General features: G+C 38.8%; 1 protein-coding gene and 1 pseudogene across 10 annotated transcripts in view; one reads left to right on the top strand and one right to left on the bottom strand.

Annotated features, from left to right (window-relative positions):
• Positions 1-23,592, top strand: part of LOC118650104 (RAB3A interacting protein) — a 54,678-nt gene that overhangs the window by 26,635 nt on the left and 4,451 nt on the right. For 3 of the 10 annotated variants that reach the window (XM_036297965.1, XM_036297957.1, XM_036297958.1), the window contains exons 4-9: positions 841-879; positions 4,593-4,688; positions 11,208-11,285; positions 12,828-13,031; positions 17,321-17,449; positions 18,706-18,818. In XM_036297965.1, the coding sequence (XP_036153858.1) occupies positions 841-879; positions 4,593-4,688; positions 11,208-11,285; positions 12,828-13,031; positions 17,321-17,449; positions 18,706-18,818 (659 nt within the window). The remainder of the gene's footprint in view (positions 1-840; positions 880-4,592; positions 4,689-11,207; positions 11,286-12,827; positions 13,032-17,320; positions 17,450-18,705; positions 18,819-23,592) is intronic. The other 7 variants (XM_036297959.1, XM_036297966.1, XM_036297967.1 and 4 more) reach the window with 5 other exon arrangements.
• On the bottom strand, positions 11,349-12,218 carry LOC118649698 (annotated as a pseudogene).

Raw genomic sequence — 23,592 nt, 5'->3', positions numbered from 1 at the left:
ACCTTGAAAAATACTGAAATTATCTAGTTACTGTTTTTTTTTTCTTGTATAATTAAATTGTAGTTAAGATAATGTTAATCTCTATGGTGTTAAACATGTTTAGGTTTATACTAATTGATTTGTGAGCCTCAAAGTGATTTATATCTCTTTACTCCCAGTTAATATTTAAGATGTTCTAAATTTAGTTTAATCTTTCTCCTATTTTTTGTTTGTGTGTATTACTTTTACATTCCTGAAGCTTATAACATTTATATAATTGTTTTGTCAGCTTTATTCCCATTTTATTTATTTATTTATTGTTAATCCTCACCTGAGGATAGAGATAGAGATATGGATTTGTTGCCTCCTGCACTCACCCCCACCATGTACATGCCCTTGACCAGGAATCGAACCTGCAACCCTTCAGTGCATGGGCCAGTGCTTTCACCACTGGCTAGAGCTAGCCCCATTAAAAAACAAAACAAACAAAAAACAAACACTTTATTTTTTAGAGCAGTTTTAGGTTTACAGAAAAATTGAGAGGGAATTACAGAGTTCCGATAAAACCCCGTCCCAACACACACACAACCTCCTCCATTATCCACATTCTGCACCAGAGTTTTTGGTGTTACAACTGATGAACCTACATTGACACATCATCATTTCCCAAAGTCCTTTATTTACATTAGGGTTTACTCTTGGCGTTGTACATCTGTGAATTTTAGCAAATGTACAGTGACATGGAGCTACCATTCCAGTATCATCCAGAATAGTTTCACTGCCCTAAAAATCCTCTGTGCTCTACTTTTCCTCCTACCCTCTAAACCCGGCTAACCGTTGATCTTTTGACTGTCTCCATAGTTTTGCTTTTCCAGAATGTCATACAGTTGGAATCATACAGTAAGTAGCCTTTTCAGATTGGGTTTTTAAATATGGTAACATCATTTATTTTCTTCCATGCCTTTTCATGGTTTGGTAGCTCATTTCCTTTTAGTCCTGAGTAATATTCCTTTATCTGGTTGTACCACCACAGTTTATTCATTTGCCTACTGAATTTTTTATCCATTCACCTATATTTTGGTTGCTTCCCAGTTTTTGCAGTTATGAATATATAAACATTCAAGTGCAAAACTTGTGTGGACATAAGTTTTCAGCTCCTTTCGTTTAATATCAAGGAGTGTGGTTGCTGGGTTGTATATTAAGATGTGTTTAGTTTTTGTCAGATCGCTTTCGGTCTGTCAACCTGGTTAGGAAGTTCTTATGTATTTCCTTAAAGGCTTTCTGTATGCACGAAACTAAATATTACCATTGAAATATGTAAAGGTATGTAAGCACTATTCACATCTTGAATTTTTTACTTAAGCTATCTTGACTGTTTTCTCTCAGCATTCACATTAACCATAACCCCAATCCTGAAATTGAACCCATTTCATTGTATGGATTACTGTAATTTATTTAACTACTTCCTTATTAATAGGTATCTGGGTTATTTCTAATATTTTCCCATACCAATCACTGTTGCAATAAATAGTCTTATGTATATTTTTTAAAAAGAGTATGTTTAATTTTATAAAAACTTGAATTGTCTTCCACAGTGGCTGTACCATTTTGCATTCCCACCAGCAATGAATGAAAGTCCCTGTTGCTCCCCATCCTTGCCAGCATTTAGCATTGTCTGTGTTCTGGTTTTTGGTGGTACTCATTTTAATTCTCATTTCCCTGATTTCATATGATTTGGAACATTTTTTTTCCATATGTTTACTTGCCCTCTGTATGTCTTTTTTGGTGAGGTGTCTGTTCAGATCTTTCGCCATTTTGTAACCAGGTTGTTCATTTTCTTATTATTGAGTTTTAATAAGTCTTTGTATATTTTGGACAAACATCTTTATCAGATATGTCTTTTGCAGATATTTTCTTGTGTTTTCATTCTCTTGATATCCACATCTTTTAGTTGTAGTTCTATAATTAAATATACTTGCTGCTTATCCTCAGTCTTTAACATTAAATATTCTTCATTTTTTTCTTGATTATCTGAAACTCATTCTCCACTTGACCACTCAGGCATGCTCTGGGAGAGATATTCTCTAAAGTTGTACAGGTTTATAACTCTTTGTCTCTGACATTACACTTTCAGGACACTTTGGCTGGATTTAAAATCTTCATCTTGCCTGGTGGTGTGGCTCAGTGGATTGAGCATTATCCCATGCACCAGGAGGTCTCTGGTTCAATTCCCAGTCAGGGCGCATGCCTCGGTTGCAGGGGCCCTGCAGGAGGCTGCCAATCAATGTTTCACTCCCATCGATGTTTCTATCTTTCCCTCTCCCTTCCTCTCTCTCTAAAATCAATAAAAAAATAAAAATAAAAATAAATCTTCATCTCACTTTTTTTTTTAGTATCTTAAATATGTTATTGCATTATTTTCTAATATAAAATGCTGTTGATGTTTAATACCATCCTGATTTTCTTTCCCTTATAGGTGGCTTGGCTTTGTGTTTAACTTTTTTATAATGAGAACTTAATAGGTTTTTGTCTGTTTTCCATGTTTCAATGAATTGGATTTTTCTGGAATATGGGAAGGAGGTTCCTGTGAAGGAGTAGGATGAACCAGGATAACTTTCTTAGTTTTACGTTCAGGGCTTTCCCTTCTATTGTTATTGGTGTATCTGTGTAGCCACTTCTCTCAGAGGTAAGCCTTATTCAAGGTTTTCTCCTCTAGCCCAGTGTCTCTGTGAGCCTTGCAGCCTTAACATTACATCATAAGATATATTTTCATAGTATTTTCTGTGGTCTGTTTCCTTTGGAACGTTGCCCTGACCTTCCTCCTTTAATATCTTAACTTCCCTCTATCTCCATTGTTCCTGCCCTGCAGTTTGGTTTCAGATAACACGAGTTTTTCCCTTAGCGTGGTGCTGTGTCCTGGAAGGGTTTCTCTTCTGGATGCTTTGAGAGAGCTGAGAGTGTAGAGCTTCACAGTAGGACCGTTTGCTGCATCAGGACAGATTTTTGGACTCACCTGCAATATGGAGCCTGAGAAAACCTTTCCCTTTTCCCCATTTGTTCTGTCTATTCTTCCAGTTTCCACTAATGGTAGAATCCTTTGCTTTAGGGGTATTTACAATGATTTTTCGGGTTCTGGGATTTTGCAGGGTACTTCTGCAGTCCCATTTACTTCCTGTTGCTCCCTTTCACAGAGTTGCTGATCCTGCAGTGTTGGCAGTGCAGCCACATTCCCTCATAGTCTAAGCTTTGAGGGGATTCTCTTTTACCTACTTTTATTGAAGACTAAAGGCCCAATGCACGAAGATTCGTGCAAGTGTGGGCCTTCCTTCCCCTGGCTTGTTGGCACTGCCTTCGCTCTGGCCGGAGCCACCTTTCTGCCTTGCCACACTGCCCAGAGGCCTGGAGCAGCTGGGGCAGTGCAGAACGCCCCGCCCCCGCCCCTGGCCACTCGGTGCCTGCAGCGAGTGTGTGCTGCCCACAGGCCCACCAGCTTTGTTGGGTTAATTTGCATACTCCTGATTGGCTGTGGGGCATTGCAAAGGCACAGTCAATTTACATATGTCTAGTATTAGTGTAGATGTAGTCATTGGGTTTTTCTGATATCCTATTTGGTATATTTAGCTTTCAGGAGTTGTCCTTGGGAAATTCAAAAACTTTGCTGCCACCACAATAATTACACAACTAAGCCATTATTTATTAGTTCAGTTGTGACCAATATATAAGGAGCTTGGATTTTTTTTAATATCTAAATTTGAATGATTAATTTAGGGCAACATAAAATTGCATATTAGTAACATCTTAAAATTTCTTACATTTACATCATTTTTTATTTTTCAATTATAGTTGATATACAATATATTAGTTTCACATGTAGACCCCAGTGATTAGACCAGTGGTCGCCATTGGTGGTCCGTGAGGTCTCAAAGCTTGGCGACCACTGGATTAGACATTATATAACTTACTAAGTGAACATTCCGATAAGTCTCGTACCTATCTGACAATCATACTGTAACATCTTAATATAGAAATTTTCTAACATTTTTTGTGACCTATTGGGAGTTATGTATAAATGTAAGATGTGATTTTTGTTATTAACATTCTTCTGAATTTTAAATATGCATCATTTGTCTCTTATTGTAGTGTTAAATGGTATAGTCTCCTGATGGAAACTTTAGACTAATTGTGGTATATTACATAAAATTATATATAAACAATTTTTAAAGCAAAAATGGGTATAAAAACCTGTTGAACTTTTATTGAATATGCATAGTTGAAGAAATTGCTTGCTTGATGGAAATAAATATGCTCAGAGAAAAGTTAAAAGAAAAAAGAATGAAATCATTTAATTGTTTATTTTCACACATAATATATAATATTTAATCTTTGGATGTTTATGAAACATGAAAATTTAATATGTGAGTTAGAGTTATTTGTAATTTTAGATTTGCCTCATTGTCTTCCACATAGCAAGTGCTAAATAAACATTTTTAGTGTGAATATTATAGGAGGGGACAGTATCAATATTTTGTAATCTTATTAGTGAAGATTATATAGTCTGCTGAATCTGACTTAAAACTATGGAAACCCAAAATAAAATGATCAATTTCTCACAGGAACTGAAGTTAAAAGATGAAGAGTGTGAGAGGCTTTCTAAAGTACGTGATCAACTTGGACAGGAATTGGAGGAACTCACAGCTAGTCTGTTTGAGGTTGGTCTATTTACGTCTTGGCCAAAAGCAAAGTCGTGATGATTATATATTGATAGAGTTGTTTTTTGAGGGAATCTTGAGGAAAAATATGCGTAACTTTATACATATTTATAAGTCTTCTAAGAAAAAATAAAATTTTTAAGAAATATAGAGACTGCAACTTAAAATGCTGTGAAATGAAAAAAAACACTATGGGTTACCAGTATGAGGTTGTTTAAATATGGATATGTGGAAAGAAAGGAGGTAAATTTAATTTTGGTTTTCACCAAATACTTAGGGACTGCTTTAGAGTAACTTTGTATGACTCTACAACAAAGATGGCAAACCTTTGATATATATCTGATACTGGATGATTTGCGGAATGTTAGGAGGTACATATACTTCTAATATATATATTTTATTGATTTTTTACAGAGAGGAAGGGAGAGGGATAGGGAGTCAGAAACATCAATGAGAGAGAAACATCGATCAGCTGCTTCCTGCACATTCCCCACTGGGGATGTACCCACAACCAAGGTACATGCCCTTGACCAGAATTGAACCTGGGACCCTTGAGTCTGCAGGCCGATGCTCTATCCACTAAGCCAAACCGGTTAGGGCCATATACTTCTTAGAAGGTACACCTTTTTATCTCTAGCCTACCATTTGGGACCAAAATTTTTACCCAACTCAGTGTTTCTCAATAGGGCTGCCACTGATATTGCAGGACATTTAGCATCCTTGGTATATTATTCAGGATTCTCCAATAAACAGAACTAAGAGCATGTGTGTATATACGTAGATACATATACACATATACAGAAAGAGGCTTATATAAGGAATTGGCTCTTGTGATTATGGAGGCTGGTAACTCCCAAGTTATGCAGCGTGATTTGGCAGGCTGGAGACCTAGAACAGCTGATGGTGTAGTTCCAATCCAAGTCCAAAGGCTCAAGACCCAGGAAGAGCTGATGTTTCAATTCAAGTCTGAAGGCAAGAAGAATTCTCTCTTATTCTCTGGGGATCAGCCTTTGTTCTATTCAGGTCTTCTACTGATTGGATGAGGCCCACCCATATTATGGAGGGCAGTCTGCTTTGCTCTGTCTACTGATTTTAATGTTCATCTCATCCAGAAACACCCAGAATAATGCTTGACCAAATACCTGGGCACACCCTCTGGCCCAGTCAAGTTGACATACAAAATTAACCATCATACTTGGCTTTGCCCCCAAATGCTAGAAATACTCCCTGATCATTTTGACAACTTATAAATATCCATGATGGGTGAGTAGAGGATAGTACTTCCTTGCTGTTAAAAATTACTTCCATGGAGTGCCTCCTTTAGGTTAGCCTTCGTTCCTTATCAAAAACATTGATGTGTTACGAGGATACCTAATGTTGTTATCACATATCGATATTTTTTTCTCAAAAGTTTGTTCTTAAAACTTTCACAAGATTTTAGCGGGAAAATTTCTTCACCCTTTATTTGTATTTATGCAGCATCTGCTTCATTGTTGGATATGCATGTTTGTTCACATAGTTGCAATACTAATACATTCTATAGGTTTTTTTCCAAATAAACTCTTTTCATGCTACTGCATACTCAGTGTAATGAAAGAATACGTATCTATCAAATACGTATTCCACAGTTTCTGTCATTATAAGTAGCATTGCAGTGGATATCTTCAGACATGCACCCTCTGTTCCACACTTGTTTGCCCTCTTCTTTGTCTTTGTCTTTTTTGGAGTCATTTTCTTTCATGAACATTCAAAAACTAATTTATTTTGTTTAGTTAACTAGTCATTGGAGATGAGAGGAAGAGAAATTTAAGGTGGAGGAGAGTGGAAAGTTAAAGATCTGAAATAGGAGCTGTGTGACCTGTTACATTTTATATGTACAAGGGGTATATAGAAACATAAGACTTTTTCTTCCAATATTGTCTAGCAAAAGAAAATTTTATAATGATATGGATACTAGAGAAGAAAGCAAGCGTGCTATACTACTTATACTAATTTTGATTTCTTACCTGCATGCCCTAATTTTAGCCATACTTAGCTCCACCTTCTGTACTTACATGTATATTCTGTTAGATGAAATAGAAGGAAACTAACGGAAAGAAACTTTTTCCTCTCTGTAATGCAGTGGTTCTCAACCTGTGGGTCGCGACCCTTTTGGCAATCGAACGACCCTTTCACAGGGGTCACCTAAGACCATCCTGCATATCAGATATTTACATTATGATTCATAACAGTAGCAACATTACAGTTATGAAGTAGCAATGAAAATAATTTTATGGTTGGGGGTCACCACAACATGAGGAACTGTATTTAAAGGGCCAGAAGGTTGAGAACTACTGCTGTGATGGGATGTGAAATACCAGAAATGCAGTTTGTGCTATTAATGAAAAAGTATATCTAAAAAACATAGTTTTGGGGTCCCTAACCTGTCCCTACTCTTACAATAGCTAATAGCATTGACACTGTAAACTTTCTGGGAAAGAAATTACAGTGATTAAACATGATTTTGGTAATGAAGAAAGTTGTATTTAAACGAGTTATTTATGAATTTTGAAAAACAGTGCTAAAAGTTTTTCTCTGGTCTTAATTGTGGCTTTGTGATCTCAATGTACCATTGTCTTATGAAAAGAGTATTTGCTTGCATTTTATGATATGTATATACATGTATAGTTTTAAGAATTAAAGATTATTCTGAATAAAATTAATTTAGCAGGTAAATTCAAATTAGCAGTTTATTAATGTATTATGAACAAATAATCTTGAATATAATTATACTTTGTATCAAAGTTGAGTCTTAAAAGTATCAAATCGAAGAACTTTAAAGTTACACACACACACACACACACACACACATACATATGCATATATATATATATATTTTTCCTTCTGGTATCTCAGATTTAGAGATAAAGTGAACTCCATTGAAAGAATGCTTTATAAAGTTGTCTACATTTAACATAGGTAATCTTAAGATTTTAAAGATATTTTGTCAGCCAATTTTAGTAAATTTTTGTGCTGTATCTGGTTTTCTCTCCATAATGCTAGGCATAGAGTTCAAATTATTATTTTAATCTGTGAAGAAAATGAGGCATAGATAAGGAGCAGTGCTGGGACCTCGACTCTGGCCTTGAGTACTATGAAAATCATAAGTGGCAATTCCTTTGTCTCAAGCCACAGAAAAGGAGTCATCACTGAGGCCCCTCTTCATCCTACACTGAAACTGTCCAAAAGGTCCTGTGACAGTCCCTGGAGAACATAAAAAATCTGTCTACCTTTCTATTTTGAATCTGCTGTCACGTCTTCCAGCCACCATCATTTCTTACCTAGATCAGTATATGCCAAACTTTTTGTTCATGTACCTGATCTGTAAAAAAAAAATTGAGCATGCACCTTAATTATGATGAAGATACCTGATATTTACTGAGTGTTCCCTGTGTGCTAGGCACGGTTCTCAGAGCATATGTACTTCCTCATAAATTATATGTGTACACTAAGTCATAATGTGTTGCATTAATTTTGAAAAGAGTAAGAATAAAAATGTGTAAAATTTTTTGTAATAGTACAATATACTTTCTTCTCACTAAAACATACTGTATATATGTGTGCATTTGCTTACAGGGTTGAGCAAAAGCAGATTTACAGTTGTTTGTATGGGAAACAATGTAATTTATACTAATAAAAGGGTAATATGCTAATTAGACCGACATCTTCTGGACTTCCTTTCAGACAAAGCCATAGTGGCGGGGCAGAGGCAGTTAGGGGGATCAGGCCAGCAGGGGAGGGCAGTTAGGGGTATCAGGCCAGCAAGGGAGCAGTTAGGGGATGATCAGGCTGGTGGAGCAGTTAGGGGGTGATCAGGCTGCTGGGGGTACAGTAAGGGGGCATCAGGCTTGCGGGGAACGGTGAGGGGTCATCAGGCTGGCGGGGGAGCGATTAGGGGGTGATCAGGCAGGCAGGCAAGCGGTTAGGAGCCAGTGGTCCTGGATTGTGAGAGAGATGTCCGACTGCTGATTTAGGCCCGATCCTGCAGTCGGACATCCCCTGAGGGGTCCCGGATTGGAGAGGGTGCAGGCTGGGCTGAGAGACACCCCCACCCCCATGCATGAATTTCGTGCATTGGGCCTCTAGTAATTAATAAATAATAATACAAGAGTAAACTGTCTTGCATGCTACAACTGTAAACCTACTTTTGCTCACCCCTGTATTTAGTGTGAAGAGTGGGATTGAATATGTTACCTTGTTTTTGAAAATCTCGTATTAACAATTTGTTATCCAGATCAAGGTCTGGTCTAAATATTGTGTTTTTTTGTTTGTTTTGTTTTGTTTTGAAAACAATTATATTTAATGTTGCTGATAACTAACAAACATATTGATCCAAGTGGAAGAAGTATATCTTTCCCTGTTTTAAAAAATTATACTGAAGTTTCATTTCCATTGTCAGTTACATGAAGGTTTTTTTCAGAAAATTCTCTACTGAATGTACTGAATTTCTGTCTTCTCTAATACCAACAAATTGTTTTTGCAAACTAATCAGAAGATTAGGAATAATTCGTACTTTGGGGAGAATTAGGTTAAAAATTCTCTTTTCAAAGTTTGTAAGTATAAAGATTTGAATGTTTACATAGACTAGAGGTCTGCAAACTACTTCCTGTAGGGTAAAACTAGTCTATGTCTACTTTTGTACAGCCTTGAGCTAAGATTGGTTTTTACATTTTTAAATGGTTGCAGGGGATCAAAAGAAGAATATTTTGTGACCTATGAAAACTATATGAAATTCAAATTTTAGTGCCCATAAATTTTTATTGAAATGGCCACACTCATTTGTTCTGTATTTATTGTCTGTGGTTGCTTTCACACTGCAACAGCAGAATTGAGTAGTTGCAACAACCTGTATGGCTCACAAAGCCAAAACTATTTACTATCTGGCCCTTACAGAACAAGTTTGCTGACTCCTGGTATAGATGATTCTTCTGTCATTTTTAGCTACAGAGCAATAAAGTGATAGGAAAAATTTCAAACTTTTGAAATTTATTTATTTTTAAAATTCTCACCCGAGGGTATTTTTCCATTGATTTTTAGAGAGAGTGGAAGGGAGGAGGGGAGAGAGAGAGAGAAAGACATTCATTGGTTGCCTCCCGTATTCACCCCTACTGGGATCGGGGATGGAGTCTGCGATCGAAGTATGTACCCTTGACTGGAATCAAACCTGGGACCCCTCAGTCCATCCATTGGCCGATATCCTACCAAATGAGCCAAACCAGCCAGGGGTCAAACTTTTTATACCTACCTTTTGATGTCTTTTGTCAGCGTGTAAAATCCTATATGGTACTTTTTTAGAGACTGCTTTCCCTCATTCTAGCTCTCTTTTCTTTCCTTCTGCAACTTCAATTACATGTGTGCTGTATCTTTTCACTGTGTCCTTTATATCTCAAGGGGAAAAGTCACCCCTAATTCCAGCTCTCTTTTCTGGGTTTACATCTTCTGTTGGATCTTGGTCCCCCAGTCCTTCACTATTTTATTTGCTCTCTAATGCCTTCAAACACATTTAAAAAACTGTCCAGCTCTTTTCATTGTTCATCCCAGGGGACTGTCTAGAGCACCCTATATACTGTTTCAGTCCATCATTAATTCTTCATAGGGATTATTCCATACAGCAGAATAATCTTTTAAAAATACAATTTCAGTCATATCTCTCTCTCTCTTAGAAAACTATAAAAGTTCATACCTCGCTTAGAGTATATCCAGAATTCTTGCTCAGATATTTTAATTATTAGAACATAATCAGGATATAAGGTCCTTAAGATCAGGGAGCTTGACTTTTCCTAGTATATTATGAGCACCACGAGCGCAACCTCATGCAGAGGTGGTGTGAATAAATGTTTGATGAATATTATATGAATAAAAGATAATTAAATACCTGGAGTTTCATATTTGTGGCACTATAAAATTAAGACCCCATTACATATTAAACTGATTTATCTCTTTAGATTTCTCTGTACAAAGTCATTACTTCATATCATTTGTGGATTTTTTTAATTGAAATCTCTAAGGCTTCTCAGCTTAATTTCTGTAAACTGCAACATTATTGATATTTTAATATTTTTACTTGTCCCTACTGTATGTCTTTGCTGTAACTAATACACACACACACACACACACACACACACATATATATATATATATATATATATCAAGTTTTAAAAATCTAACTTCAGAGGACATGGGTTTAACATATGGGTCATATATTTTCTTCATCACATTCACAGTCCTTTATTCAACCATGGATCAGAGGGAGTGACCTCAGCTTGACTGCGTCAGTGGTAATAGGTACTAAAAAATGTCCCTCTTCCTAATTTCTAATAGTTTGTCTATCTGCTGACAACTGTTATTTCAGTAGTTGACATTGAGTACTTATTTTCAGGCTAAATTTTGGTAGTATATCTTTGCTTCAATCACTTATTAAGATTTTTTTGAAAATAAATGCTACTTAGTTTCCAAAATTTGAGATGTTAACTTTTTCAGGAAGCTCATAAGATGGTGAGAGAAGCAAATGTCAAGCAGGCAACAGCAGAAAAACAGCTAAAAGAAGCACAAGGAAAAGTAAGTTTTTACTGCTTGGAGTAGTATAAAATGTAAAGAAGTTAGTGATTACTATTTTTTATTTTAACCACAGCACTGTTTTTTTAGGGATTTCATTAAGGTTAAATCTCTGGGAATGAAGGGGTCAATTAGGGGGTACAAAACCCATGAATTTCCCCAGATTTCATAGTGAACCACCTGCTTAGGCTCTTGGTGGGATCGCCACCTCATTCCCGGTACAGATTATTAGAGTATTGCTTAGGCCAGTGATGACGAACCTTTTGAGCTCGGCGTGTCAGCATTTTGAAAAACCCTAACTTAACTCTGGTGCCGTGTCACATATAAAAATTTTTTGATATTTGCAACCATAGTAAAACAAAGACATATTTTTGATATTTATTTTATATATTTAAATGCCATTTAACAAAGAAAAATCAACCAAAAAAATGAGTTCATGTGTCACAAGATTCGCCATCACTGGCTTAGGCCCACAAGCTGATTGGAGGGGTAAGTCTCTCCCACCCAAGACATGAATAGCATGAAGGCCATGAAGCTGAAGAGGTGCTTACACATGAGATTTCAAGAAACAGGCCTGGGGGCTTTGTCCACATGGTTCTTGATCCACACATCTCGGTCCCAGTGAATCGGCTCACCCCAGTTCAGTCTCAGGTCTGGGTGGTCTAGTCACACCATAGATCCCTCTTGTGCTGTGAGCGGTCACAGAGCTTTGGGTAGACACCATAACCCATGCCATCATCCGGGTACTGCTCATAGTCTTCCACCCGCATATTATACTTCTTGGCAGTGGCAGACCATTCTTCTGGGGTCTAGGGATAGGGCCCCAGGTCAGGTCCTGGTTAAGGTGGGAGGCTATCTGTGCTCTCAGAAGCACCAGGTTCTGGTTGCCCTTTGCAGCCTTCGCACTCTTAGGACCCCTGCCCTGCCTGCCACCATCTGGAACTTCTTCCTGTCCCTAGTGATGACTGTCTTACAGGTACCTTACCAGTTACTGGGTTTTGTTCTGATTGTAAAGTAGTGCTTATTTTAGAAGATGTGGGAAACTATAGGAAACTGTAAAGAAGAAAATAGCTACTATATAGATTAATAATGAACATTTGGTGCCCATTCATAAGTAGAACCAAATGATTCAAAGGCTTGTGAATCACAAGTATTATCAAAAGGATTATATGGTCACGTTTTAAAGTTAATATTTGTTTTCTTAATTCACTGAATAAAGCCACTGAAAAGTTATTAGAGTTTATGTTTTAGGAATGAACTACAGCTAATCATAAGCCATTATATTTTGAAGATTTTGAAAATTCATATAAATGTTAGACATTTTGATAATTTTTAAAGATCACTTGACATTGTAAATAGCAGCTGAATACAAACCATGTGGAAACATAAAATAACTTAGCTTTCCTTTTATTAATCCCCAGGAAATACAGGTGAAACTTATATTTCATCTTTGAAAGGAAAGTGTTTTGACAAAATTGCTAACCTTTAGCTGGCTCTGTCATTAACCGTATTTAGTATATGAAATTATGTTGATTTCTTTTCAAGATTGATGTACTTCAAGCTGAAGTAGCTGCATTGAAGACACTTGTATTGTCCAGTTCTCCAACATCGCCAACACAGGAGCCTCTGCCAGGTGGAAAGACACCTTTTAAAAAGGGGCATACAAGAAATAAAAGTACAAGCAGTGCTATGAGTGGCAGTCACCAGGACTTCAATGTGATACAGCCATTTGTAAAAGACTGCAAAGAGGTAACTCGTCAAGGACTGTTCCCTCTGACTCTATTGATACTTATTTATTCTCATCACTGAGGTGTCAGTTATGATTTTTGCCAGCAACATTTTCTAGCAGTATTAAGATGGGGGAGGCTTAATCTAGAGCTGGCTGCTTTCAGGGATTCTTCAATTCCATTCTCTACCTGGCTGACCTTGGAGTACCTCCTGGAAACTTGGTAAGTGTCTTAATCTCGATATTTCATTTAAGGAGCAAACTGTCATGTTTTGCATAAAGGAGAGTGGGTAGCTTTTGCGATCTGGCTAGTTAAAATTTATTGCTAGGGCACTTTAACAAAATAAGGAAGGCAAGATGTGTGAAAATAAGGTGATTTCTTGAAGAATAGTGTGTTGCCTTTAAATTCTGGGAGAAGTAGAGTTAAAGTCCTAGAGTTAATTAGATAATTAAGCAACAAAAAAAAGAACTAATGGAAACCTTATCATTTTAAAAAATGTAAAGATAACTGAGATAATGTGGAATTATTTTTGAACTGTTTTGAGTAAAAATTATATAATTGTAAAATATTTTTACTTAATCCTTGCATGTGATGAGAATGCATTTCCAAGGGGATTGATCAATAATTTATGGAGCAGCCCTTCCATTTTTTTAAAAAAAATTTCTCATTGTTAATAGTATTACAGATATCTCCCATTTCTCCCCATTTACCTCCCTCTTCCCAGCCGCCACCCCCCACCCCAGGTCTTCATTACTCCATTGCCCGTGTCTATGGGCTATACATATCTATATATACACTAGAGGCCCTGTGCACAAAATTTGTGCACTGGTATAGAGGGGGTGTCCCTCAGCCCCACTTGTGTCCTCTCACAGTCTGGGACCCCTCAGGAGATAACCACCTGCTGGCTTAGGCCCGCTCCCTGGTTGGCAGATGGCAGGCTCGATCCCTCGGTGCCTGCCCCGCCTCCCTGGGTCGTGCACACAGCAGGGCTGATCTGGGGGTTGGGGCACTGCCCTGAGTTGGGTCACACAAGGGATGCCCGGATGGTGGCCGGGCGGGCCAGCGGATCGCTACTGCCCCACCCGGCCGCCCGGGTTGGGTCACACATGGACGACCGGGCAGGCCGGCCGATTGCTGCTGCCCCGTCTGGCCGCCCCGGGTTGGGTCGCACACGGGATGCCCGGGCAGGCCGGCAGATCACTGCTGCCCCACCCAGCCGCCCTGGGTCAGGTCGCTCACGGGATGCCTGGATGGAGGCCAGGCGGGCTGGCTGATCACTGCTGCACCACCAGGCCACCCCGGGTTGGGTTGCACATGGACGCCTGCTGCCCCGGGTCGCAGATAGCAGGCCCGGATGGCGGCAGGGCAGGTGGGATGGCGCTGTCCCGCCCCGGGTCGAAAATAGCAGTCCTAGATGGCGGCGGGGCAGGCGGGATGGCACTGTCCCGCCCTGCCTGCAGTATGCAAATTAGCCACCATCTTTGTTGGCGGCTAATTTGCATATCGCGCTGATTAGCCAATGGGAGGCATAGCGAAGGTATGGTCAATTACCATGTTTGTCTATTATTAGATAGGATAAGCCTAAAGGACCTTTACGACCAGTCGACCGGTTGCTATGATGCGCACTGACCACCAGGGGCAGAAGCTTAACACAGGAGCTGCCCCCCTGGTGGTCAGTGCGCTCCCACAGCCAACCTCCCATGGCCGGCCAAACTCCTGCAGTCCCTCCCCCCGCCAGCTGGCCCCGATCAGCCCCAACTGGGGCTGGCTGGCCAACCTCTCGTGGTTCCTCCCCCTGGCTGGCCTGCCGGCCCCGATTGGTCTCCTATAGGTCCCAATCACTGGTCAGGCCGAGGGACCCTACCTGTGCATGAATTCGTGCACTGGGCCTCTAGTAAGTATATAAGTTCTTTGGCTTACCTCTTCTTGTCCCCCCCACCATTTTTTTTTAAGCTGTATTTAACATTGGTGAATTCAAGTCCATTAATCTTTAAGAAGCTGTGTGTGCTCATTCAGTTAAATTTTTACATGGAGGCCAAGACTTTATTAAACTGAATAACCAAGCTTGTTACATATTTTAATTGAATTATATTTTTTTTAGTTATCAAAAGATGCTATGAGAGAGAAGTTAAGTACTTGTCAAATCTGAATCTAACACAATATAAAATTCAAATTGGTTTCTGTTAAACATTTAAGAAACTTTTGTTAGTCATGACTTTAATTTCTTTTAATTTAAATAGCTTTTTTAATTGCTTGGTACAACTTGTATTTTGGCTAAAGTTTCTGAGTATTTGTAATTTCAACCTTTTTCCTGTTATTTACACTGACAAAATTGAAATGTTTTGTCATGAAATATTTTAAAGTCTTGTTTTTAGTTTATGAAATTCCTTAAAATATGGATAGGCAGTTTATAACTTTAAAATAATAACTTTTTGCTTTCCAGCTGTGTCTTGTATCCTAATGTTTTATGGAAAACATATCAAAACATTAGAATACAAAGTTTTATTAGACAAAGGAAACATGTACATTTGACCTGTGTACATCTTAATAAAAGATACAGCAACCCAAAAGAAAGTGAAACATATGTTTCTGTAGAAAATGTGGTGAGAGCGTTCAGCCATGACAATCGCAACATTTAAATCATGGGTGAGTGAGGCGCACCCACGTGCACTATGCCAGGCTTTGGGAGCGGTCACTTAGATGTGAACTTGAACTTTTACCAGTGCTTTGCTGTGTAATCTTAGGCAACTTACTTTATCTCTCTAAGCCCCAGTTCCTTTTCTATAAAACAGAGATCATAATATCTATCTCATGTAGCTGTGAGTATTAAATGTTTATGAAGTGCTTACCATAGTTCCTGGCAGTGAGTCCATTTTTAATAAATAGTTTAAGCTATTGCCTTTAAACTAGAATCTTTCCTTAGAGCACCACTTACGTGCTCTGGCATTTATATTCCTTAAAGCAGCGGTTGCCAACTGGTGGTCCGCAGACCACTGGTGGTCCATGAGGTCCGAGAGGTTGGCTACCACTGCCTTAAAGGGTAAATTTGACAAAGAAAATTAATTTGAAAATGTAAGTATTACTTATCTGCTAATATTTTTATCCTTTAGCTTTTAGCTTTGATTCAAAGAATTTATGGATTGGGATGAAAAAATGTCACAGATTGCCATTATCCACCATAAAAGAAAGTCTGTAGGATAGGTTGGATACGCTCAGCCTTTCATTACTTTACTGTGGACACCTCCACCTCTGACTCAGCTATCCTAGAGGTCAGAGGTGTGTCAGTGCCTCACTTACAGTGTCCAATGCTTCTGGACAAGGGCACTTCAGACTTGCAGGAGACTGAGGGACATGATTGTTTGGGTGACTGAAGGTAGGTACAGCTTTGTGTGTTCACAGGTGGTATTAAGCTGGATTAGGAAATCTGTAGTGAAAAAATACTTGGGGAAAATTAGTTGCCCTATACACATGTAAGATCATAATTTTAACTTGTTTGGGGAAGGTGTATATGTAAATATCATGCCAATCAGTGTTTAAGATAGTTAATCCTAAAAGTCTTATTTATGTTAAGTCTTTAGAGGATTTAATGATAACATCACTTGTAAAGAGATGTTAAGATGAGGGAAAGAGAGGGACAACTGGAAGAGTGAATGGGAAGGCTAGTGCAAATCTGGATTATTTTTGATGATTCAGTTGGTGGTTACTGGATATTCATATACCAAAAAAGATATCTAAATAAATGTTATATTTCAAGCTAGTCAATTTAGGAGGCTTATAGGTGTGCTTCTTTTAGTCTTGCTGCTTATACAATAAACACTATGGAAATTCCTTTGGAAATGCCCTCAGGTAATATTAGAATAATTAGCATAATTTTTAACCCCAAACTTCTGGTTTCACAATTTAATCAGTCTTACTTTATGCAAACATTTTATTTAATTAACTAGAGTCCAAATTAATTTTTGATTATTTTCAAAAAAGACTTGTCATCATTTTTTTTTAATATATTTAGGACAGTGTGCACATGTATTTTAAGAGGAGCTCCACATTAATTTTTGGGAGGGATAATGATAGCATCATTAAAATACCATAGTGGGTACATTGAAAAGGGCCAATTAGTCATGTGGGAGTTTGGATTTTTTTTAAAAGAAAAATTGCTACCAAGTATTATAACTAATCAAGAATGGTTCAGTTTATTATTTTAAATGAAGAGTATTTCTTTTTCAGTAATGTTTAAATAGGTTTTGTTGTATAAAGTAATTTTATATTTGTACTTTTTAACAGGTTATTTTGTATTTTCTTTTGGTTTGCCAGGCTGACTTGTCTCTGTATAATGAATTCAGATCTTGGAAGGATGAACCCACAATGGACAGAACGTGTCCTTTTTTAGACAAAATCTATCAGGAAGATATCTTTCCATGTTTAACATTCTCCAAAAGTGAGGTAATTTTAAAAAAATTTAATAGAATGCATTAGGTGTTCCTGTACCTTCTATTAAATCACGTTAATATATTTTAATAACTCTTATATAAATAAGTTTTTATAAAATGTCATGTTTTACCATTTTTCCTATTTCATATCAGGATCATAATTTCTTGGCATTCAAGTGCTTTTCTTATTTGAGCAGAGGATCATTCACACTGCATTGTGTGTTACATTGGAGTAAAGTATTAAATATGTGTTGGGGGTAGGGCTTATTCTTGATTCTCAGTCCAGGCTTCAGTGTAAGGGAACTTCTACACTCTAAGATATTTGTTGAGTTTATTTGTACATGATAAAAATTATATTCAGTTTCTTCATCTTTAAAGTGGGGAAAAATGCCTTCCTTGTCTATAGCATAGGGTTGTTAAGAGGATAAAATGAAGTGAATGAGGTAGATAGACAAACACTTTTTAAAAATATAAGGCCCTGTACACATGTAAGATCATAATTTTAACTTGTTTGGGGAAGGTGTATATGTAAATATCATGCCAATCAGTGTTTAAGATAGTTAATCCTAAAAGTCTTATTTATGTTAAGTCTTTAGAGGATTTAATGATAACATCACTTGTAAGGAGATGTTAAGATGAGCAGTAAAACACTTGATATGTAGACGTGTTATTCATTGTGGCTCTGTGCCTGGTTTTAGGTAGGCCATTCAATATTAATAGTTTTGCCACACTGGAGTTTCATTGCCTGTTTCATTGACTTGCTACCATCTCCATCTGGGCATTTAATATTTGATAATTCTGTTAATTCTTTTGTAGACTCTTATACACATAAATGCATGTTCAGAAAATATATAGCTGTTATTAGTATATGTTGCTGTGTTATGAATGGCCAATATTAAAAATTGCATATATTTAGCAAAATAAAACATTACAATGTTCATTTTGAAGTTGCATTAACAGTAGATGTTAATTGAATTGTGAGGAAGGTTGAACAGAGATTGGAATTAATGCCTTTAATCCTCTTCCAGATAATGAGAAAAGTTATTTAGCTGTAACTGAATTGCCTTTCATAACAACGTTTGAATTGTATAAAAGAATTTAAACCAAGGTTACGTGGTTTCTTTCCTCCCCCCCCCCCCCCCCCCCCCCCATTGGCTAAGGCCAAGCTAGTGGAACTTGGAGAAAGAATTTTAAAAATAAGTTGACTGTAGAATACAAATTTGATATTTTTCTGCCAGCATAATGTCTAATACTTTTTTTTTTTTTAAGTTGGCTTCAGCTGTTTTGGAGGCTGTGGAAAACAATACTCTAAGCATTGAACCGGTGGGATTACAACCTATTCGATTTGTGAAAGCTTCTGCAGTCGAATGTGGAGGACCAAAGTATGTTTTCAAAACCTTGTCTTGTGGAAGATACTGAGTTTTAAAATTTGTACGTGTTGTAGTTATTTAGTTTTTCTAGTTTTGAATATGGTTAAATGTCTTGTTAGTTTTCTATTTAGAGCCTGTGCCGCTCAAGCACAAATCTCCAGACAGTGTGGGATATAGCATTTCAAATTAGAATCAAAGAGGAGCCCTTTTAATTACAAAATTATACATATACTAGAGGCCTGGTGCATGGATTCCTGCACCAGTGGAGTCCCTCGGCCTGGCCTGCGGGGATCGGGCTGAAACCGGCAGTCTGACATCCCCTGAGGGGTCCTGGAGTGTGAGAGGGTGCTCTGCAAAGTTGCTGTCACTTGGTAGCTCCTGTGTTGAGCGTCTGGCCCCTGGTGGTCATAGCTACTGGCCAGTCGACTGGTCGCTTAAGCTTTTATATATATAGACTAGTGGCCTGATGCACGAAATTCGTGCATAGAGACGGGGATTCCCTCAGCCCAGCCTGCACCCTCTCCAATCAGCGACCCCTTGAGGGATGTCTGACTGCTAGACATCCCTCTCACAACCTGGGACTGCTGGCTCCTAACCACTCACCTGCCTGCCTGCCTGATCGCCCCTAACTGCCCTCCCTGCTAGCCTGATCTTGCCCCCAACTGTCCCTGCCTGCCTGATCACCCCTAACTGCCCTCCCCTGCTGGCCTGATCTCACCCCCAGCTACCCTCCCCTGCCAGCCTGGTTTCCCCTAACTGCCCTCCCCTTGCAGGCCTGGTTGCCCCCAACAGCCCTCCCCTGCGGCCTCATCTTGCCCCAACTTCCCTCCCCTGCCAGCCTGATCTCGTCCCAATGGCCCTCCCCTGCAGGCCTGATCTCGCCCCTAACTGCCAATTTGGTTCTGATTGGTTGGTTTCTATGCCAGTCAGTGTCAAAAGCTCTAACTCCCAGGCAGCCATTGGCTCCTCACCGTTCACCCAAATTTGGTTCTGATTGGTTGGTTTCTATGCCAGTCAGCGTCAAAAGCTCTGCCTCCTAGGCAGCCATTGGCTCCTCACAGTTGACCCAGATTTGGTTCTGATTGGTCAGTTTCTATGCCAGTCAGTGTCAAAAGCTCCACCTCCTAGGCAGCCATTGGCTCTTCACACTTCACCCAGATATGGTTCTGATTGGTCGGTTCCTATGCCAGTCCGCATCTCTGGGCCTGTCGCCAGCGCCCCCGTGGAGGCCTGGAGAGAAATGGAGGCCCGGCTGCTGGCCCAGAGTGAAAGAAAGAGGCAAGTGCTGATCAACAGCTGCTACACAGGCTACGGATCAGACCCTGCTTCTCTCTTCAGCCTCTCTCCAGGCCTGATTTGCAGCCCCCTCAGCAGTCAGTGCTGGGTCACCACGCCTGCAGCCGCAGCAGTCAGTGCTGGGTTGCCACAGCAACCCAGCACTGACTACAGGACTGACTTTCCATTGGTTGAGCCTCCGGTTGTGACGGACCCAGGGTTTTTATATATTAGGATGTTAGGGATCCAGGTAGACCAGGTGTTTGAAACTTTTTCTTTAAAACACATGTCATGACCCATTAGTTGATCATGAAGTCACTTTAGTGCAGGGGTGGGAATCTTTTTTCTGCTAAGGACCATCTGAATATTTGTAACGTCATTCGCTTATTAAGATTTACTTAGTATAAGTGTATGTCGCTATGGAAAAGCTCTTAGATTTACTGAATTTTGAGTCCTGCCTGTGGTTGTCTTGGCAGTGCCACACCAAATGATTTCCTGGGCTTTATATGGCCCGTGGGTCGGACATTCCCCACCCCTGCTTTAGTGGGTTATAAGTAGAATTTTTGTTTGTTATACATACAGGGTGTCCCCCAAAAATGTATACACACTTTGGTGAATGATTATAAAGTCAGTGTTTATTAACATACAGTTCATTTTCAAAATTTAAAAGAATCTATAGAAGTGAATAATTTTTTTAAATCAATGCCCGATGCCGGCGCCCTCTTAGCGCAACAGGCAGCGCGTCAGTCTCATAAATCAATGCCCGTTTTCAAACTGATGACCATTCTGGTCCAAGCACTGCTAATAATGTGAAACAATGGAATCACAAACATTAAGAAATCACAAACACTAAGAATCATTTAGTTCAGTATTTGTGCACCCTCAAGTCATTGACTGTTGTCACTTCTGTATTGTAAACTTTGTCTTTTATGTGTCCCCATTAAAAAAATGTCTAGAGACACTTTAGAATAAATTTCTTTGTTCAAGGCTTAGTCAGGCTTCGCCCATTATTTCAAATCAGTTAAACCTGAAAAGGAGTGAAAATTGAGTTATCACTTGTTTAAATGTGTATACATTTTTTAGGACACCATATGTATGTGTGTGTGTGTGTATATATATATATATATATATATATATATATATATATATATATATATATCTCCTCGGTTTCTGTGTAAAATATTTATTCCCCAGGGTTACCATCAAAATTAGTTTGGGAAGACAGCGATTTAGACCAAGTCTTACCAAGCATGAAAATGACGTAATTAGCCCTCTCCTTTCATGCTGTCATAAAGGATTCTCACTTTGGTAAATAATCAGTTCTGTCTTCTACCCATGAGAGATTCTGCACTTATAAATCCTTAGAGGTTAGAATCCCGCATTTCACAGCAGGGCAGGCTTTTTTCATCTAGTCCGAGGAGGAACAAAGACTGAAATGAACAGGACCTAGAACTTTTGGCACTGCTGTTTAAAAAGTGACTTGGAAAGATTTTGAGGAAGCTGCTGAGTTGGTGGTTTGGAACTAGATTAATATAGGGGACTGGGAAGGTCGTAGAAGGCAGTAAATGACTCTTGTCTGGGTCATTTTGAAGGTACAAGAGGAAAAAGCTGCTTGAGAATCACCATAGGACTGGTTAAAGCCTATTGTGGGAGGTGTATGATTTATCCTGTTCCTCTTAATGCAAATTACAGTCTTACTAGGATCACATAGTGCTGGTAGTTGGGCAATCATTTGTGGAGGGACTTAGTCATGCCTTCGCTTTGTGAGCTGTACATCCACCTAGAGTTGTGTCCTGTTCTACATTTCCCTCTGTGCTACACCTGTGGCACTGTGGCCTCCGAAACTGGGGAGGGTATTTACGTTCTTAAATTCTATGCCTCCACAAACAGGTGTTTGTGATCATTAAAGCAAGCAGTTTTGCCCTGACCGGTTTGGCTCAGTGGATAGAGCATCGGCCTGCAGATGAAGGGTCCCAGGTTCGATTCCGGTCAAGGGCATGTACCTTGGTTGCGGGCACATCCCCAGTGGGAGGTGTGCAGGAGGCAGCTGATTGATGTTTCTCTCTCATCGATGTTTCCAACTCTCTATCCCTCTCCCTTCCTCTCTGTAAAAAATCAATAAAATATATATATATATATATATATTTTTTTAAAAAGCGAGCAGTTTTGTGCTTTTAAGGTCTGTGTTATAACTTATTTTAAACATAGTATATAATAGTTTTTATTGTAAAATTTTAAATTCAGGCCTGCATAATATATCACACATGTGCAAATGACAAATGAGGATATCAGTTTAAGTGGATTTATATAGTATTTTAGTAAAATAGTTATGTAGATCAGGAAGCAGTTTACATAGTTAAGGATATTGTACTTGTGGGAATAGGGCCAGAAACCCATTTTTGTTCTTAGTGCATATTGTGTGGGAAAACACTTGAAGGCAGATACTGTCCTCTTTTATGAAATGTGAAGTGTGGTCTTGGCCAGGGTTGTCGTGGACAAGGTTATGAAGTGAATGGTAGGGCACTATGGGAGTTTTGAGGAAGGCAGGGAGTCCAGTGGTGGTGATCAGGGGCTGTTCTTGGAGGGAGGGAGATTTGACCTGGGGTTCTGAAGCATAGATGGAATTTGGATAGGAAAAGAACAATACATGTGACTGAAAGCCTTGACCAAGGAAATGGTGTGTTCAGAGGGTGGCGAGTGTAGGGAGAGGAAAGATGTGACAAATCTAAAGAAAGAAAATTTAGGAGATGATAGTAGGGGATGGTCGAAGACAAAGGACTTAGAGATGACTGACTATAAGAATGATGTGGTCTTTGGGGAATGAGTAGGAAGGGCTCTGCTTTGGGGAAGGTGATAGGTCTGGGTTTAAACATGTGGACATCACAAGTGAAATGGCAAGCAAGGATTTGAAATCTTGGGACACAGCTGTTAACAGATACTGAAATAGTGTAGCAGCATGTTAACAAAACATTGCAGTTGGAGGTCGGAAGACTAGGCATTGAATCCCAGCTCAAATGAAAATATATTGGCTGTGATAGTTTACAAATGGCTTTACAAATGAGATAAGTTGAACACTTTATTTTAAAATTTGATATTTAAAATCACTGTAGCAGAGCCTTTCAAAATTAGACAAAATAGTAGTCAAACAGGTATATTCTCCTTCCAGAAGGATAGTGTATAAATTTATTTTTATCAGTTTGATGGTACTTTTTTTCTCTTGTGTAAATTATACTTTTTGAAGTTCCAAAGGCTTTCAAAACTTGTGCCTTAAATTTCTTGATCTTCTATCCTCCCTGAGCTAATAGTTTAGTGTTTTTAAAAAACATTTTTATAGATAATTAAAGGAATCCTATATAATAAAAAGCTAATATGAAAATTGACTGAACGGTGGAACAACCAGTCACTATGACATGCACTGACCACCAGGGGGAATCCGCTCAATGCAGGAGCTGCCCCCTGGTGGTCAGTGCACTCCCATGGGGGTAGCGCCGCTCAGCCAGAAGCCAGGCTC

This window comes from Myotis myotis, unplaced genomic scaffold (genome assembly GCF_014108235.1).
Source record: "Myotis myotis isolate mMyoMyo1 unplaced genomic scaffold, mMyoMyo1.p scaffold_m19_p_3, whole genome shotgun sequence".
Lineage (NCBI taxonomy): Eukaryota > Metazoa > Chordata > Mammalia > Chiroptera > Vespertilionidae > Myotis > Myotis myotis.
Note: the sequence above shows the minus strand (reverse complement) of the source record. Positions and strands in the feature narration are given on the sequence as shown.